General features: G+C 45.4%; 6 protein-coding genes and 3 pseudogenes across 12 annotated transcripts in view; 5 read left to right on the top strand and 4 right to left on the bottom strand.

Annotated features, from left to right (window-relative positions):
• mwh (multiple wing hairs) overlaps positions 1-19,008 on the top strand; it is a 56,493-nt gene that overhangs the window by 22,173 nt on the left and 15,312 nt on the right. For 2 of the 4 annotated variants that reach the window (XM_086829762.1, XM_086829764.1), the window contains exons 2-3: positions 13,493-13,889; positions 14,011-14,265. In XM_086829762.1, coding sequence (XP_086685888.1) covers positions 13,531-13,889; positions 14,011-14,265 — 614 coding nt within the window. In that variant the 5' untranslated portion in view covers positions 13,493-13,530. Of the gene's footprint in view, positions 1-8,774; positions 8,912-13,492; positions 13,890-14,010; positions 14,266-16,093; positions 17,010-19,008 lie in introns of those variants that run through there. The other 2 variants (XM_020945853.2, XM_020945854.2) reach the window with 2 other exon arrangements.
• Positions 786-1,309, top strand: LOC147644221 (lysozyme X pseudogene; annotated as a pseudogene).
• LysX (Lysozyme X) lies at positions 1,843-2,271 on the bottom strand. The gene has a single exon (XM_020945851.2). It carries the CDS (start codon positions 2,269-2,271, stop codon positions 1,843-1,845), a length of 429 nt encoding a protein of 142 aa, XP_020801510.2.
• Positions 2,793-6,273, top strand: Aplip1 (JNK-interacting protein Aplip1). Of its 2 annotated transcripts, none has more exons than XM_020945848.2 (5): positions 2,793-3,494; positions 3,747-4,120; positions 4,353-5,077; positions 5,182-5,369; positions 5,430-6,273. In XM_020945848.2, the coding sequence occupies exons 1-5, from the start codon at positions 3,382-3,384 to the stop codon at positions 5,500-5,502; spliced, it is 1,473 nt and encodes a 490-aa protein (XP_020801507.2). In that variant the 5' UTR covers positions 2,793-3,381; the 3' UTR covers positions 5,503-6,273. The 2 variants fall into 2 exon arrangements, with proteins under 2 accessions (XP_020801507.2, XP_020801509.2); XM_020945850.2 differs by having other exon boundaries at positions 2,957-3,494; positions 4,374-5,077.
• On the bottom strand, positions 9,442-10,602 carry LOC110178661 (ester hydrolase meep). Its single transcript, XM_020945857.2, has 2 exons — positions 10,443-10,602; positions 9,442-10,362 (listed from the first exon to the last, which is right to left on the bottom strand). The coding sequence occupies exons 1-2, from the start codon at positions 10,525-10,527 to the stop codon at positions 9,479-9,481; spliced, it is 969 nt and encodes a 322-aa protein (XP_020801516.2). The 5' UTR covers positions 10,528-10,602; the 3' UTR covers positions 9,442-9,478.
• LOC110178660 (beta-keto L-gulonate decarboxylase) lies at positions 10,708-12,449 on the bottom strand. The gene is made up of 2 exons (XM_020945856.2): positions 12,018-12,449; positions 10,708-11,690 (listed from the first exon to the last, which is right to left on the bottom strand). The coding sequence occupies exons 1-2, from the start codon at positions 12,100-12,102 to the stop codon at positions 10,807-10,809; spliced, it is 969 nt and encodes a 322-aa protein (XP_020801515.2). The 5' UTR covers positions 12,103-12,449; the 3' UTR covers positions 10,708-10,806.
• On the bottom strand, positions 14,421-14,880 carry LOC110178666 (lysozyme D pseudogene; annotated as a pseudogene). Its single transcript, XR_015270945.1, has one exon. The product of XR_015270945.1 is annotated as a lysozyme D pseudogene (transcript).
• Positions 15,373-15,818, top strand: LOC110178667 (lysozyme D). The gene has a single exon (XM_020945862.2). It carries the CDS (start codon positions 15,385-15,387, stop codon positions 15,805-15,807), a length of 423 nt encoding a protein of 140 aa, XP_020801521.2. The 5' UTR covers positions 15,373-15,384; the 3' UTR covers positions 15,808-15,818.
• On the top strand, positions 17,292-18,983 carry LOC110178665 (lysozyme D pseudogene; annotated as a pseudogene). Its single transcript, XR_015270942.1, has one exon. The product of XR_015270942.1 is annotated as a lysozyme D pseudogene (transcript).

Raw genomic sequence — 19,008 nt, 5'->3', positions numbered from 1 at the left:
TCGCCGCCCTCAGTCTGTCCGCGACCTGCCTAGTGTTAACATCTAAGTGATAGTAACCTGATGCCGTACCGGATGACCAGGAAGAAGAAGACTTGGATAAACTTGGATTACACTGGATGGAAGTAAACAATGACGTGGCCTCTACTAGGGTAAGTCTTAACCATGACAAGTAAATTTTGTATATACATATATAGATGGTAAATTGGGCTAACTATGCATGTATTGTCTAATTAATTATTACTTAACTTTACTTAACACTATTTCATAACATTATTTGAATGTGTTTTAGCAATGTTTTATTTACCAATCTAACCTCACCCTTACCCTTAGTTCAAATCTGAGCCTAACTAACTTTGGCGTTTATAAAATTAGCAATATTCAAATTCATGGATTTAATATTCATAAAACTTTGGTAAAACAAATAAGTAAACATTTTATTACAAATTCTTAGAATTTTCGCAAACAAGATATAACCAAGCTTCTGGGGAAATTATTATTTATGTTTGCTGCTAGATAAGTTACCATCAGTTAACTATTTAAATATACACACCTGTGTTATCAATCAGACTATTTCAATAAAGTAATCTGATGGGGCATCACTTGTTCAGGGAATTCTCCCTTTGACTTGTGTTCATCACAAACTAGATTGTGCCTCCTTTAGATTACATAATCTAAACAAATATGACCCATTATTAGTATATACCCTTACTTATTTTTTTTGAAAGTCATCGGTCTCAGGTATAAATACAGCGTGTCGGTAGATTCTCAATAATAATTGCCTTCTGACTGTCATCGGTATGAGAGCTCTCTTGGTTATCTGCATCCTGGCTTTGGCCACTCCCTCGATCCTGGCCCGCACCATGGATCGTTGCTCCCTGGCTCGGGAGATGTCCAATTTGGGCGTTCCTCGGAATGATCTCAACAAGTGGACCTGCATTGCCGAGATTGTGAGCTCCTACCGTACCGAAGTGAAGGATCCCACCGGGAAGGACTATGGCATTTTCCAAATCAATGATGCCCATTGGTGCCAGCCGGCAGGAGGTAATTCAGCCAACGGATGCGGTGTAAGCTGCAACGATTTGCTCTCGGACGACATCACCAAGTCGGTGCAGTGCGCCCAGAAGATTCAGTCCCAGCAGGGATGGGCAGCCTGGGCTGTCTGGAGTCGTTGCAGCGGATTCCTTCCCTCGATCGATAATTGCTTTTAATAGGGATTGAAGAAATATAACTTCAGGTTACCCAAAACCATATATTACCCATTCGCGATAGTCATTTTATGTGACACAAGCAATAAATAAATATATACTTGCAATAACTAAATATAAACGTTCATTTTTTTCAACTCAATAACAAACAGGGAAGAAATATATTATCGAGAACCTGAAGTATTTATAGAACTTGGATTATAAGTTCAAATCGAAAATCAATCATAACTTGATCAAAAACTCATTAATTTCAATTTGGAAAGCATTTTTGTGCTAGTTTTTATTAGGTAAATAAGTCTACATATTCAATTTAAGTTTATAAGAAATTTAAATTTTTGCAGAGTTTTTGAAAAAAAAGATCGATGTAACCCCTTATAAAATTTTCAAAATTTTGATAAAAATTATTTTTTCCCCAGACATTTCTAAATCGATTTAACTGTGGATAGTGATCAAGAATAAATTTAATTTATAGGGAAATGACTCCTTCACTATACGAACGAATATAAATTTTTAAAATTTTATTAATGCATTGATAAATTCATAAACCACAAAGTATCTGTATGAAGCGTAATATTTAATAAATTTTTTTGTAGAGGTATTAATTTAAAATAATCCTGTTCAAGTTTAAAACAAGACTCTATCTAAAGCAATCATCGATCGGGGGAAGGTTTCCGCTGCAAAAATGCCACACGGACCAGGCGGTCCATCCCTGCTCTCCCAGGACCTTCTGGGCGCATCGCACGGACCTGGTGATGTCGTCCTTAAGCAGTTCATTGCAGCTCACACCGCAACCGTTGTGTGAAAAGTGTCCATTGGAAGGCTGACACCAATAACGATCGTTGATCTGGAAGATGCCATAGTCGTTGGATCCATCAGTGTTCGGGGGACCCACAACTCCGGTGCGGTAGGAGCTCTCGTGTTCGGCAATGCAGGTCCACTTGTTGAGCTGATCACGAGGAACGCCCAGGTTGGACATCTCCCTAGCCAGGGAGCAGCGATCCATGGTACGGGCCAGGATCGAAGGCGTAGCCAAAGCCAAGAAGCAGACAACCAAGAGAACTCTCATATTGATGGATGTCAGAAGAGTATAATGATGTTGCACCCACAATCTTGCTGTATTTATACCCCTTGGAGAGCTCAAACAAAGGCAAATATTAGTAATGGGCCTTTACCAGTGATAACGCATATTTCATTGAGTGACTTATTAAGAAATATTCATGCGGTAAGAGCTATATAATATAATTCGTTTAAAAGGTTGGCAAACTTATCTTGTATAAATAAAACCTTGCTCATTTCTCAGATTTTAGATTAATCTGGCAATACTCGTATCGGTCTATGATCTCTAGTATCTATAAATAAGGTGAATGCATTTATTGGCCCATCTGGCAGATCCATACTTGTACTTGGAGTGCTTAATGACCAAATGGTTGTGAGTAATATTATTCCCCCCTTAATGATCGTCCTTTCCTTATGTAACTAATATTTCAAGCAATCATTTAAATTTTATCCATTGCCTTAAAAGTTATATATATCAAGATAGCATTCATTATATATTATCCCTATCTTTACCGATTTTAAATATACAAGAGGAAATCCCCAATCCCTCGGTATTCCTTCCCTTACAACCCCTTGTGAGAGGCTGAACCGCTCCTGGCAGCTCGTGACCCAAGCGCAACAGCATTGCAATTTGGCAAACCCACCCCTCAATAATGGACACATGGAGCGGATATGACGCACTGCGTCGGCGCGCTACATGTCAACCCCCCAGAGAGCGACTTGGATGTGGACTTGGTAAATGCCGCTGCTCCCTCACCCTGCGTCCTGTCAACGATAAACAAAAACAAGTTGGAGAGCCAGAGAGAGAGCTTATGCTTGACAGCTGAAAGTACCAAAAATTTCCCTTCCTCGGGAGCACGGAACACGGAGCACGGAGCACGGAGCACACCACTCACAACTGGACGTCGAACGGGGGCTCAAGTGCGCCAGCTAGCTGGCGTCAAGGAAATTATCGATTTTCGGATGTGAAGTGAAAAATTTCAACTCGACTTTCGCGATTGTGTGAGCCAGGTCTTCCAAAATATATAAAGAAATCAAGTCGAATCGAATCCAATTAAAGTTCCCAGCTAGCCCGTAGTTGTGGGCGTGGCAGCTGGCCGAAGCCAGGTCCCAAGACGACATGGCCGACAGCGAATTCGAGGAGTTCCACAGGCCCATATTTGAGCCCCACACGATTCCCACATTCGGAGCTGGAGCTGGCAACAAGAAGAATAATCCCCATGCATTTTACTCGTAAGTAAAACCAAAAAACAGAAAGGTTAAAGGTTACATTACAAAGGCATATTCCATGAGTACCAAGTGAAGTGATGCGGAGCTAAGAAGCTGCACGTGTCCCCAGGAGCACCCCCTTTCGAAATTAGTCGGTATCCTTGAGGGGGAAAGGGGAAATGGAAATGCATTTGCTGTTCTTTTAAAACTTTTTGAATGCCATTTTTCCTCTTGACTGACTCATCAATATGCACTTCTCGTAACCAATATCCATAGACTAATTCCCAACGATGAACTGGAGGATAGTCACTCCTCAAAGAGCGAAGGCGAGGGCTCCGATCAGGAGGATGGCATCGGGCATGACCGCGAGCCAAAGATGCGCCAGGTGGAGGATGACGAGCTGGGCGATGGCCTGAAGGTCACCCTGTCCTCGGATGGATCCCTGGACACTAATGACTCTTTCAATTCACATTGTCATCACCCGTTGAACCATCAGGATGCAATTGGTGGCTTCCTGGGCATGGATACCAGTGGCCTGGGTGGCAACAGTCCTCCAGTGACCATTGGGGCAAGCACAGATCTTCTGGCTCCAAATTCAGCAGCCACTCGACGACGGCGCAAACTCCCCGAAATTCCCAAGAATAAGAAATGTGAGTTAAATAGTGGAGAGAGTATGTAGTTTCCTATATAGAATGTCCTGCATGCAAGTAGTTCTAAGGGTCTAAGCCGGTTTTCACTTCTACGAAATGAATCAAAGCTATTTTCTTACTCTAATCCTTTTGGAAATCTACTTTGGTGTAATATTATGTGAAAACCGGCTTCTGCTCCCGCTTTGATATCCCTTCGTAGCTACAGGCTAACCCACTCATGGCCTCGTTGCAGCTTCCATTCTCCATCTTCTAGGTGGCTCCAACTTTGGCTCTCTGGCGGATGAGTTCCGCAACAATGGAGGTGCTCCTCCACCAGCAGCTCGTGGCGGCAATGGTCAGCAGCGCTCATTTCTATCCCTCAAGTGTGGTTATTTAATGGACGAGGACTCCAGCCCGGACTCGGAGCGTCTTCAGAGCCTGGGCGATGTGGATAGCGGTCACAGCACAGCGCACTCACCGAATGACTTCAAGAGCATGTCGCCACAGATCACTTCGCCCGTGTCCCAATCACCCTTTCCGCCACCCTTTGGGGGTGTTCCCTTTGGCCAACTAGAGATGCTGGAGGCCACACATCGCGGCTTGCACAAGTTTGTGCCGCGGCACCACGATGAAATTGAGCTGGAGATTGGCGATGCCATCTATGTGCAAAAGGAGGCCGAGGACCTGTGGTGCGAGGGCGTCAATCTGCGCACCGGACGCCAGGGCATCTTCCCCTCGGCCTATGCCGTCGATCTGGACTACAATGAGTTCGATCCCACGGTGCAGCTGGTGAAGAAGGAGCGCTACCTTTTGGGTTACCTCGGTTCCGTGGAGACGCTGGCGCACAAGGGCACGGGTGTGGTTTGCCAGGCGGTGCGAAAGATTGTCGGCGAATATGGAAGCTCACCCACCGGACAGACCTGCATCCTGGAGGTGTCCGATCAGGGATTGCGAATGGTGGATCGATCGGGACCGAATGTGAGTAGGGGGGATTGATTTAGGAAGAGAATTGAAAGAAAAAATGAACTTGTTGCTGGTTTAACTGAATAACAACCCTCTAAACCGATATCTCCCTTAAACAGCAAAACAAAAAGGATAAGAAGCCTTGCATCGACTACTTCTACTCGCTGAAGAATGTCTCCTTCTGCGCCTTTCACCCTCGGGATCATCGCTTCATTGGCTTCATCACCAAACACCCGACGGTTCAGCGGTTTGCGTGTCACGTCTTCAAGGGATCGGAGTCCACAAGACCCGTGGCCGAGGCAGTGGGGTAAGTCCTGGTTAAGGACACCTAGGATACCAAATCTAATAAACCCTTGCTTTCCTGCAGCCGTGCTTTTCAGCGTTTCTATCAGAAATTCATTGAGACCGCCTATCCCATCGAGGACATCTACATTGAGTAGAGAGTAACGTAACGTCAGGGTGGTTTGTGCTTCATTATCCCAATATGATATATTTTTTGTGCGGTTATTACGAATAAAACGATAAATCTCAAGAAATATTTGCTCTTCTTCAAAGAGATTCTTAAAACAAAAATTCAATAAGCTCGCAATAGAAAACCCTAGCGATAAAAGAAACCAAACAATACATATAGATTATTCTAATTTTTCCGTTCCTACGAATTGTGCAAGATCTTAGACATGTAAATAGTTACCTTTTGGTTCCAAAACTCCCACTTGACACTCGCTTCAAGCAATCAGCAATAGCAATAGTTGCCCTTTATAGGAACACACCTTAAACACACTCACACACACACCTAGCCTAGGTAAATGCACAACCAAGAATCCAAACGATAAGTTAAACTCCTTTTGAAGATCCTGAAATTTTGTATCGAAAGATACAGGCTCAGTTGGGTCTTAGATATATCTTTTGAATTGATTTAACTTGAAGTAACTTGAAACCCTCTCGATCCATGGCACAGCACAAATACAGTGAGGCCAAAGTAATTTAGAGATCTAACAGATTTATATCCGAAGTTTAGTTATTACTTACATCTATCTTTCAGTTACAAGACTCAACAATATCGAACACCAGCTGCTACATTTTCAAGTATTCTCAATAAAAGCCCAGTTCTAAGATGTGTAAAACCTATAAAGTTGTATACAAAAAGACGAATATATATACTGTATATGTATACAAAGAAATATATAATGCAAATCATGCAAAAAAGAAAACTTGGTTTTATTTAAACTTTGATTTTCTCAAAGTATATATTAATAATTATAAGTTTGTAAGCTTGTAACATTGTGAAGAAGTCATTTTAGACTCTAGAAAGTATATATATTCTTGATCAGCAGCATCAACAAATGAATCGATCTAGGTATGTTTGGGAGAAAAATACATGTTCGAAATTTATTCAAAATTTGATAAGGGGGTACATCACAAAATTGTCAAAAATTTAAAATAATTTGAATTTTTTATAATATTCAATTAAGTTAACCTAACAAAAAATGGCACAAAACCGTTTTCCGAATTAAAATGATTTATTTTTTGGCTTAGGTATGCGTTTCTTAAGCTTTAATTTATTGAAAAACTTGTGATATAAAAATATGCATTCAAAGAATGCGAATAAGCGATTTCCCATTCTATCCTATAATTAAATTGCAAACTGCAAGAGTGTTTAGACATCGGCTTCCCGATGTTTCCTTTATTGTTTATGTATTATTTTGTCAAAAGTACTTCTATACATACGTTGTCTCAAAAGTATACAACAATATTTCCACTATGCTGTTATTTGTTAATAAGGTCTCCTAAAACGTTTCTTTACTAAACAAAGTTAAATTAAAGCTGCCTTAAAATAGGCAATAAAGCTTACTTATTCCATTAAAAGACAATTAATTATGATGATCTATATCTCGACGGCTATTAAATGATTATTTACATTTAATCAAACAAATTCTTTTGATAAGATCATCAAAGATATCTGTTATTAACTTTTGTGTGGAACTCCTAACCAAATTATAAATTACATTCTGCAAAAATGTATGTCGAAAGGATTATTTCTTAAGTACTTTTACCTAGTTAAAATGAATCATATTTAAGTTCAGTGTATCCTTTACAATTCCGGTTACTTTTCCGAGTTTCCTTTGTGGGTTCGACAGTGAAATTATAACTTCAAGCTTCCATGTTTAATTCCCGCCATCAATTTTTATGTTTCACCAAAGGAATTTAGTTTATTTGCCACATATATTTGCCGATCGATCTATAACAATCACACATTATGGGTAACACCCAGATTCGAATACTGCTGAGCCATTACAAAGGCGATACATCAAGCAGCCTCGAGGCCAATAATTATTATGCAATTTATACGAAGTCGACTTTCTTTGAAGGTGGTTCATTGAACGGGTGGGTCGGTGCCGGTGCCGGTGCCTGGTCCAGGTCCAGATGCAGGTTCAGGATCAGGTCCGGGGAGCTGCCTTTGGGCAGAGTACTCTAACAGGAGCACTTACTAAATTCGTGTCGCTGGTAATGGAAATGGAGAAGCCAGATGCCAGCGACTACTTACTAAACATCAGCCTTGGCAGCGACTTTGCGGCTGACTGGGGAGTGTGGGAACTGGTTTCGGAGGTTGGGAAAATCGGCACGGCATTCGCTTTATGCACTTGTCAGCCGGCCCGGCCTCTTTACGCTATCAATTAGAGATTAAACGACAATTTCAATTTAAAAAACGCTTGTAAAGCAGAGCAGCCAAAAAGCTAACCTGATTTGCCACACCGCAGAGGTGCAGCCAGGTGGGGGCAATAGACTCGTCAAATGATTTCAAAACTCAAGAAGGAGGCTGGGGCGATAAGCACACTTTGCAGCACCACCAATGAATTAGAGTTAGAACAATACACTGGGAGAATGGGAGTTTTTAAAAGTTAAAAAGTAAACTAGTTTATTGTATCTTATGTACAAGATATTTGTTCAATTACTAAGACTTGAATTTGGAACTCATTATAAAAGATAGTTTCTTACATCCCACAGAACATATGGCAATAAAACTTCTCTCTTGCTTAAAAAGCGTAGACTCTAACATCTTCAAATTAAGTAGACAATTTCTTTTCATTTGATCCAAGAATATTTATTCTAAGAGCGTGGTGTGTTTATCAATAAACATAAGCAAAGAGTTTTCCCCCCTGAAACAAGTTACCTGGGCTACGCGCCTGGAAGACCATGTGAAAAGCTACTTCAAGCGGCGGTAGCCGAGCCATCTCATCGCCAAACTTCATTCAGTCTGCAACTCGCGTTTCAGCCGAACAGACGCGCTTGAATCGCAGAACCGAAACCAGGTTTCAGTCTCCTCAGTTTTCAGTCAAGTGCAAGACCAAGTCCACGAAGAAGCCAAAGTCGTAGTCGCAGTTGGAGCAAGTGGTGCCCGGGTGGAAGTGGAGTCAATCAAACCGAGGGGCAACTAATAAAAAGTGCTAATGGTGTGTTTAAAATATGAATAAGCCGACGGTGCTGAGCCACAAACAACAACAAAAAAAGCGGTTACAACCAAGGCTAAAACCACAACGGTAACAATAACAAAAAAAAAGAGATTTTCTTTTTCGTGGGACGAAGAAATCGCATTTGCATTTCACCGCCACACTGAGCTGGGCTCGAAGATTAAATTGGATCAATCGATGTTTGTGCGCGAGTTGAGCTCTCTAGTTTTGGTGCCACTTTCATAAAGAAAAAAAGGTTGAGAGTAGAACCCGACCGAATTAATAATAAATTCAAATCCAAATGCAAATATTGGGAACCCGTTAAGAGGTGCCGCAGAACAATAGCAGAGAAGCCGCATCTTGGGAGAGTCTTCTCCAGTCTCCAGGTTCCCCCTAGTGGGTAAGTAAGACTTCTTCTTCTGCCCAACTTGAATGATCGATGCGGTTGTATCAACTGCGATTTGTAACTGTCACAACACAGAGAGACCACATCCAGACTTTGTTTCTATTTTTAAAGAAAATATTTGTGCAAAGTCAATGGATTGGCTTTAATGATGGAGCTGAGCCTGAGCTGCACTCGCAGCGGCGCTCTGCATGAATCAAAGTTATTAAATAATTAATGGCCAGCGGTGCAAAAAAGCAAGCTAAGAAAAGAAAAGCAAAGCTGGATTGCTGCATGTTCGGGCATTATTTACGGCCTGCTTAGCTAGGCCGCCGTATCTCGTGTCTCTCATTAGGCCAACCATAGACCAGCTAGAATAATACTGGTAACCAGATCATTTGGCCATCGATCGATTTGCATCGCGTAGAAAGCGGAGGCTTCTGCCAATTTTTGGCAATTACGTAAAGCCCTGAGTGAGGAGCCAAATGATGTGATGCCATTTTAATGAGCCAACGGTTAATCGTCTCAGACAGAAGAAACCGAAACCATTTTCTAAGAAGGCAGTTTATTTTTGGTCTCGGACCATTAGTCTCTTCCCAACTGATCCGTTACCACGGGCCTGTCCACGCGGACAACACGTTCCGCCACATTTAGGTACGCTTCGTACTCCACAATCTCTGGCGTGGTATCGTAGTGATAGTGACCACCCCAATTGCTGGCGGAGAAGGAATGAAAGTGCTGCAGGCGTAGATCGAGACCCATGTCCTTGGTCACCAAAGTGCCCACGGCATTCAGCTGGGCGGGCATATCGTAGAACTTGAGCCACTGTTGGATCTGTTCGTGGGTGTGGATCGGTGTCTTGCTAAAGTCACGCATCACATGCTGATGGACACATCCCTTTTTGACCAAAAAGATGCCACCCAGACCCACCACCTGGTCACCGTAGTGCAGCTCCAAGGCTTTGCGAATGCATTCGACAAAATTGTCTTCACCTGTGCGCTGTTGGGCGTGAATCCTTAGAACCTCTCCTGGTTTACCCTCACTCAGAAATAGATTAAGGATGAGAGCGCAACGGGGTTCTGTTTCGGGTATCCTTTCTAGGACACACTCCTCCTTTTCGCCTCTCACGGTAGCTGTGTAGCTTCCATTAGTCAACTCATCCTTCTCGTCCAACACAAAGTTAAAGATGCCCTCGCAATTGGAATTCCGAATGGGCCAGGGTCCAGCTCCAGGTCCCACAGCAAAGATCTTGCCAGGACCTTGACTTTTACGAGTGATCTCCTTCAGATTGTAGAGCTTATCCCGCTGGACAAGAGGTCGCAAGTAGGGCGGTCCACCTGCCTCCAAGAGTGTGGGTTTTCCGCCTAATCCGCTCTCCATGAGACCATACTGCGATCCCTTGAGATCTGGACAGGGACCAACACTCACCTCAGCGTTGGCAAAGTTGGCACAAAGAGCTCCCTGTATTACTGAAAGGGAAAAGCTTTATCTGTCACAATCGGAGGAAGCATTATATTATCAAAAGTTGTGGGGGCATTCCACTGCTCACCTTTCTGCAGCTCTGCGAGCGGCGGCACATGAAGTGGCTTCTCCTCGAAGAGTAGCCCCTCCGTTTGAAGGTGACTCCCATTCATGTTATCTCTGAAAATGTTTTGATATGAACTCAGGGACTTGCCTTGCTGGAGGCACGCGGCCAACTGACCGACGGACCAGCGTCTAGTCAAAATTTTCAACTATTTTGGGTGACGAGTGATAGTCTGCGGTCATATACAGGGCGTCCTCCCCACAACAGATAAAGATAAAGAATTTTGAGGTTTTTGGTATATTTTTAGTTTTTATTTTTATTATTATTCTCTATTATTTACGAGGGGGGCTTAAGACAATGGAAAAAGTCGGTTACAATAAGATAAAATCTAGTCGCGTCCCACCTTGTGCGTGGCTACGGGTTTGTCCACACGCACCACTCGCTCGGCCACATTGAGGTACGCCTCGTACTCCACAGTCTCCGGCGTGGTATCGTAATGGTAGTGACCACCCCAGTTGCTGAAGGAGAAGGAGTGGAAGTGCTGCAGGCGGAGATCCAGGTCGTGCTCTTTGGTCACCAGTGTGCCCACGGCATTCAGCTGGGCGGGCATCTCGTAGAACTTGAGCCACTCATTGACCTCTTCGTCCGTGTTGATTGGCGTCTTGCTAAAGTCCCGCATCACGTGCTGGTGGGCAGCGCCCTTCTTGATCACAAAGATACCGCCCAGACCCACCACCTTGTCGCCGTAGTGCTCCTCCAATCCCTTGCGGATGCACTCGATGAAGTTCTGCTCGCCGGTACGCTGCTTGGCGCTAATCTTGAGCACTTCTCCGGGTTTGCCCTGGCTGAGGAAGAGGTTCAGCAGCAGGGCACAGCGAGGCTCGGTATGGGGAATCTTCTCCAGCACACACTCCTCATGAGCTCCCCTCACGGTGGCCGTGTAGCTGCCATTATTCAGCTCATCCTTCTCACTCACCGACAGATTGAAGATGCCCTCACAGTTGGAGCGGCGGATGGGCCAGGGACCGGCACCAGCTCCCACGGCAAAGATCTTGCCGGGACCTTGAATCTTACGGGTGATCTCCTTGATGTTGTACAGCTTTTCCCGCTGGACAAGGGGCAGCAGGAATGGTGGTCCGCCTGCCTCCAGCAGAGTGGGTTTGCCACCCAGTCCGCTCTCCACAAGACCAAAGCGAGGTGCCTTCAGATCCGGACAAGGACCCACACTGACCTCCACCTGGGCGAAATTGCCACTCAGGGCACCCTGTATCACTGCGGGAGAGAAGAGCAAACTATTAGCAAAGCTTTATATCTTGACCTCCATCTGGACATATAGCAAAAAGCTGCTCCAAAAGCTCTCGGCCAAAGAAACATATGTTTGTGTTTAGTCTGCGCAATGAAAACAGAAATCAGAAAAATACAAATCGTCAGAACTGAGCGAAAACCGGCTATGGAAAGTTTGGCTATGGCACAGTTCTGAAGGTCATTTGGCTCCCAGAACACACAGAACACACAGCACACAGAGTACAGAGAACATATAGCACTCAATATAGCACGTATTGTTATCTGGCGGATCTGGGAAATCGGCTTAACGCTCACCGTTCTGCAGCTCCGGCAATGAGGGCACATGCAGGGGCTTCTCCTCGAAGAGCAATTGCTCGGTGTCTAGCTGCTTCTGGCTCATGTTTTTTCTGGTTATGGGCTGGTTGTGTCCTAGTTTCAGCTCCTTCTACTCCAAATCAGGTTCCTTTCTCACTCTCCGCTGGAGGCTACCGCTCGCTAGATCGTTGCAAACGCGACTGTCGGCACCAACCAGCTGGCGTCTGGCATTTTAAAGTTGAATGCTCAGTTGCTCAGCTCCCGGTTTATAATTTGCCCTATAGTTAACATTGCTAGCCATACAGGGTGTCTTACCCTCCACTGATAAAGATAAGATAAACTCTTGCGGTGTATTTAGTTTAATTAGAGTCAGGGAAGACTCTCTTCTTCGAGAAGAACACACGCTTAATACGCATGTCAGGAAAGAAATCTGTCATATTTACGGTGCGGTTAATCCAGTACAGTAGCTCCTGCATTTAATCACCAAACTCAACCTACCCTACCAGTAACTTTCCACTTCACTGTTGTCACTTTCACTGGTCAGTGGAAAAATAAAAGGTTCTCTGTTTTCAAAAGGTCTTTAAGGGCTTAGGCTAAGGAACCCTAAAAACTGGCTGCTCCGGTTTACGGCTCACATTTCCATATTCTTTGTTGACAAGAAAGTTGTTCTCCCAAGTTGCTTCTATAATTTATGCCCAATCAAATGCGTTTCCAGAAACTAATTGATGTTGGGATAAAGAAGAATGGTTATATGATAAACTCAGGTAGTAAAGTCTCTGCGTGGGCACCTTTCACTGTACCCCCTTTTTTTTGGGCGATAAGTCCAGGCCACTGATAATAGCTCAGCGATCGTGTATTGTCATTTAGCGGTCACGTTTGCTACGTCAGTGGTCGGTGGCTGATAAGAAACTGTGTGGTTTCGCTATATATGTATAAAGATAGTTCAGTTTGGGTGTGTCGCGGGTCAAGCCGCAAGTGTTGGCAAGTTAGGGCGCTAATTTGATGTATTGCCACGCTAATGAGCTGCCGAGTTGGCCTGGATCCATTTGATGAATGCCAGCTATTTGGGATTGGGATTGGAAGACACGCAATGACAGGCTCCACGCCTCATTCTGTCCAGGATCGGAGTAGAAGAAGACTGATATCATGTCCAAACTGGTCCAAGCAATCCATCATTTTGCCAATGCATGGATAGTTTATCATAATTACTAAGTGAACCGAGTGAGGAGCCCACTCTGCTCTGTTCTATTCTGATCTGTTCTGGCCATCTACAGGCATTGGTTCTGGCCAAGCGACCTCCTTAGAGGCCTGCAGAACTCGTTGCTGACCCAATTCCTCTGGCCGCCACTTCACTTTTTTCGCCAGCTCGGCCTGGAAACTGGTTAGGGGAATTGTGTCAGCGCTAATACTTGCATCCAAACAGACAGACAGACATCCGACTAACATATGTTGTGTTCTTCTCGTTGTCACATTAGGCAATGACTGACAGGCGCCGAACCGCGACGTCGTCGTAATGGGCAACCGCATTGCATCCACCCGAGGCGACATCTGTGGCGGCGTGGAGGAGGGAGCCGCCGGCGAGGGCACCTCCAGGTTCAACACGCGTCGTCGCTACCAGCAACACAAGCGGGAGTACTGCCTGCAGAGCGAGTATCGCTCCAAGACGCTCCCAGCCCGTCATCCGCATCATGACCAGAGCCACGATCAGGGCGAGGAGCGGCTGGGCTCCAGCAGCTGCCTAGGAGCCGGACCCAATGCCTCCAATGGCACGCCTCCACACAATGGGGAGACTTCGAGGGTGCTGTTTCTGCTCTACTTGATCAATCGCACCTGGAACGTTGTCATGGACACGATGGACACACGCACCAAGAGGTAAGAATCCATTCTCAGGCCAACAACACATTCTTAAATTATCATAAGCTAAAGTAAATACATATTTTATTTTTTAATGAGTGATCCAAGCCACTAATTGAAGCTACTAATTATCTTTCAGTCGTTCTCCACGCGGCAGTTCTCCGCAAAAGGAGGAGACCGCAGATATTGAGCTGCAAGAGCGGCCACTGGATGAAGAGTGCTCCATTGGCATCACCGACTTGGATGCCTCATCCCTCTGTTCACAGTACTCCTGCTGCAGTTGCAGCTACTGCGATGTGGAGACAGTGGGCACACAGACAAATGTATACAGCTCCATTGGCGACGACTATTCCCTGGACTCGATGTATGAAGTGGGCAAATCGGTGGCAGACAGGTGAGCGAAGCAATTGATTTTATAGTCAGCTAAGGGGATATAGATGCCAGCTCTTGTCAGTGATGCTTTTCTACGAAACTAAAGCCTACTTTCTGGCTCTCCTACAACAGCAAACGGTATGCAATGAAAAGCATTTCTTCATTTTATGCTGATATTTTATTTGTGGAAAGAGTTTGGGAAAACCATTACTTAGAAGCAGCTGTCGATGGAGGGCAGAGAGCCGCTGCAGAAGTGCCAGGTGGACCAGGCAGACCATCCCTGCTGGCTAAGGACCTTCTGGGCACAACGCACGGAGTGGGTGATGTCATCGGTCAACAGGGCATTGCAGCTCAGGCCACACTCGTTGTAGGAGAAGCGTCCAGAGGGAGGAGCACACCAGTAGTAGTCGTTGATCTGGAAGATGCCATAGTCGTTGGATCCATTGTAGTTGGTGGGACCAACAACTCCAGTGCGGTAGGAGCTCTCATGCTCAGCAATGCAGGTCCAGCGAGCCAGCTGGTCACGAGGAACACCCAAGTTGGACATCTCCCTAGCCAAGGAGCAACGGTCCATGGTGCGACCGAAAGCAGGAGCGGCCAAAGCCAGAGCAACCAGAACGATGAAAGCCTTCATGATTTCAAGTGATTGAAACTAATGCCCAAACAGCAAATGGATCGTGTTTTTATACAAAATAAATCGCTGATATGGAGGAAGTTATCGTCGGCACACGTTACTGATACGAACTCCATTCCTGCGCATTTGCAGCAGAGATGGCCATCTTTTCATTAGCCTGATAGACTACGAAAGGAAAATTTTGAACTTTAAGGCCAACTGCACATTGTAGTAAACATTGCCTTATCAAAAAGCTGCCAAATTCAAGAGATTAGAAAACTGAACGAAAAAAATGGGTGAAAATATCAATGAGAATACTACAAGAATGGACAAACATTGATAAACTCATATTAAATAACAAAATGTCAGCGATCTATTAATTTAAATCGATATTTGCCATCTAAATTTTATTCGGGGACTTTTTTGTGGATATTTCCCAAGTGTTATCTGTGAGATATGATGTCTAAATTCACCTATAAAAGGGAGGATTTTGTGTTTGTTCTACATTAGTTTCAATAACTTGAAATCATGAAGGCCTTCATCGTTTTGGTTGCTCTGGCTTTGGCCGCTCCTGCTTTCGGTCGCACCATGGACCGCTGCTCCCTGGCCAGGGAGATGTCTGATCTGGGAGTTCCCCGTGACCAGCTGGCTCGTTGGACCTGTATTGCCGAGCACGAGAGCTCCTACCGCACTGGAGTTGTGGGTCCTGAGAACTACAATGGCTCCAACGACTATGGCATCTTCCAGATCAACGACTACTACTGGTGCTCTCCTCCCTCTGGACGCTTCTCCTACAACGAGTGTGGCCTGAGCTGCAATGCCCTGTTGACCGACGACATCACCCACTCCGTGCGTTGTGCCCAGAAGGTCCTTAGCCAGCAGGGATGGTCTGCCTGGTCCACCTGGCACTTCTGCAGCGGCTCCCTGCCCTCCATCGATAGCTGCTTCTAAGCTGTAGTTTTGATTTCCCAGTAAAACACTTTGATTCGCAATATAGTGGGCTTATTTCTGGAGGGGATGTGCTCTATCTAATCACTGCTCAGGGAGTTGGAGTTGGATTCCAGCGCTTGACAGTGTTCATCATCAAATTAGAGGCAAGCAGTTGCTGCTCTAATACTTGGGAGCGGGATCTTATACGGTGGAGAGGGGACTGGTCTTATACTAGAGCGGGAGAGCGCCTCTTCGGCTTGTCTTCGGACTGGTAGAGAGTCTTCGGATCTGAAGCTAAGCTTGGGTTGAAACCGTGTCGGCGACTTGGGATCAGTCGGTGCGTGACTTCTCTTCGAGGCGGACGTGTTAAGATCGTATCGGAAGCGGAGACGAAACTCTGTTTTGGTTACCAATTAAGTCGAAGTCGATGGCTCAGCTAGATAGGCTCGAGGTCTAGCCAAGTTCAATCGATGATCGACAGCCTTTGGGCTTAAGTGCGGCAAACGAATCGAACTCAAGTCCTGTGAACCTGAGAACTGAGAACTACAACCTCACTAACTCTCTCCCTGGGGACTGTTTGTTACGTGTCACTGGTGATTACGCGATATGCATTTTCTTATTGTGTATTCTCGGTTGAAACGAGTTTGATTGGATATAGAAAAGTGCGACTAGTCGATTCTTGGTTCTCAAGTCGCAAGTCTCCAGTCTCTATTCTCGCTCTCCGGCTAACAGCATCGCGAGTGGAGTGCGCGCGCTTGCGCAGATTGCATTCAGTTGGTAACGGTAAAACGAGTACAACTCGGGGGGACTGGACCCGGCTAGAACTGGCCCCAACTGGCCTATTGCAGCATCCACGGACCAAGCTCCAAGCATCCATCCATCTGCAATAATAATAACACAGACCAAGACCAAGACCGAGGCTGAGGCTGAGGCAGAGGCACAGCGGTTCTGGCTTCTTGCTAATCTTCTCAATTTGTGCCCCTTGTCCGATGACGACGCAAAGTGCAGCATGAAAGTCAGTTCCAAGTAGGAGGAGCAGTGGTTGTGCTCTGAGTGTGTGTGTGTTGTGTTGTGTGTGCTTTGGAGTCGGGAATTTGAGAACGTTCTGTGGCCCAATTCGGAATCGTGTCAATATACTCCCAAAGCACAGAGCTCGCCGCCGAACCTGATCCCAAATTGGATTTCGGACGACCAGCAAAACCAGGAGAGGAGCCAAGTTCTAGGTAAGCGCAAGTGGAGGATGATGATGAACTAGTTCAGTCAAGTCCAACTAAGTCAGAGGGTCAGTCTCTTGGTCAAGATGGTATCCGATGCGTGCCCTGAGTTCAAGCCATATATGCTAATGGGCAGCAACTTTCTTTTGGAATCTAGATATGTATGTAAATCCCCTCTCTCCGCTAGCTCACTGGGCCGTGTGGGTAGCTCTGACATTGAACTGTGACGCCCACGCAGAGCACAAATCACAGATCACAGATCACTGGAAAAGAAAGACTCTGTGTGGTTCCAAGAAGCAGAACTCAGCTATAAAGAAAAAGAGCGTTAAGACTACTGCGTGTGCGTTATAAAAGTATGAAAACAAATTACATTTAACTGTACTCAGGGGAAGATTGAAGTGAAAATTGAATTGGCAGCGGCACGAGACTTTGGCGTCTTCGCCGAAGCCCCAATCCGCACCAACAATGCCACTTTGTCCAGAAAGCCAAGCTCGAAAGAGGAAAGCCCAACAAAAGGAGTTGGGGAAATCAGGGAAACGTTTGGGGAGGGGGCTAAAAACGAACAAGAGATTGTAAATAAATAAATAACACTAGCAGAGGCAGACAGAAACCACACATTCCGAGTAAAAAGCGAGTGTAGTATGCCGGCGGCCCGAACTATAGAAAAATCTGTTCCGGTCTGATTTAACAATAGTTAAACAGCTTATAATGATGAAGAGGAGGAGCATGCGGAGGAAGAGGAATCATAGAAGGAGGAGTAGGTGGCCCCAGCTAACTTTCGGCTTTGCCCGAAATAGAAATTGCTTTCTTCTTCAGCAAATTTGCCAGTTTAGGCATCTATTCTTCTACTAAGCCTCGAAGTAGGGAACTAGGACTACCCTTTGGGTAACTGCATCAAATGAGACACATTAGCTTGGCCATCAGCAGATGTTGGACACCTTGACAGGCCCTGACAAATGAAGCAATTGGTTAGAGATTGAGTAACCGCACTTGGGCAACAAAGAGCCAAAGCTCTGGCTTTGTGCACTGGATTCGAATGGAGCTATGGGCCCTGAGCCAGGGGGCTTTGTTGGATCGGAACCCAGACTAATTGGAGCCAATGAATGGGCCGACGCCAAGGCAAGAGACAGGCAGGCTGACTGCCAGTCGAGATCGAGATCAGAGGCCAATTGGCCAGACAAACAGTCACCCGGCGTACACAAGGGCTGCTCTGTATCCATTTAGGGCAGGTGGACTTGGCACCATCTGCAGTGGGGATTCACCAGCACCAGTTTCCGCAAATACTTCATTCAAATTATTATCGGAATGCTCCGTCAATCGAATTATCAATGGTTACCTATCAATATGGTCCGATTTCCCTGCGAATCTTTCTTCTTTTTTTTTCGAAACGTCCAGATTAGCGAGCCCCATTCAAATCAAAATAGTAGTACTCGAGATAAGCCCACTTGGCTAGATAATTTTCCGGCTATAAAAGCGCTCTTCCTTGAGGCAATAGACATCAGTTTTCGTCAATATGAAGGTCTTCATCGTTCTAATTGCTCTGGCTTTGGCCGCTCCTGCTTTCGGTCGCACCATGGACCGTTGCTCCCTGGCTAGGGAGATGTCCAAGCTGGGTGTTCCTCGTGACCAGCTGGCTCGCTGGACTTGCATTGCTGAGCATGAGAGCTCCTATCGCACCCATGTGGTTGGACCCACCAACTACAATGGATCCAACGACTATGGCATCTTCCAGATCAACGACTACTACTGGTGCTCTCCTCCCTCTGGACGCTTCTCCTACAACGAGTGTGGTTTGAGCTGCAATGCCCTGTTGACCGATGACATCACCCACTCCGTGCGTTGTGCCCAGAAGGTCCTTAGCCAGCAGGGATGGTCTGCCTGGTCCACCTGGCACTTCTGCAGCGGCTCCCTGCCCTCCATCGACAGCTGCTTCTAAGTTGATTCTGACCCCGAATAAAATGATTGCATAAATGACTATAAAAACCTAGTTATTCCTATAAGATTTAAC

Source organism: Drosophila serrata, unplaced genomic scaffold (genome assembly GCF_035046125.1).
Source record: "Drosophila serrata isolate PLE 108 unplaced genomic scaffold, ASM3504612v1 contig_217, whole genome shotgun sequence".
Lineage (NCBI taxonomy): Eukaryota > Metazoa > Arthropoda > Insecta > Diptera > Drosophilidae > Drosophila > Drosophila serrata.
This window is presented reverse-complemented; position numbering and strand designations above follow the sequence as displayed.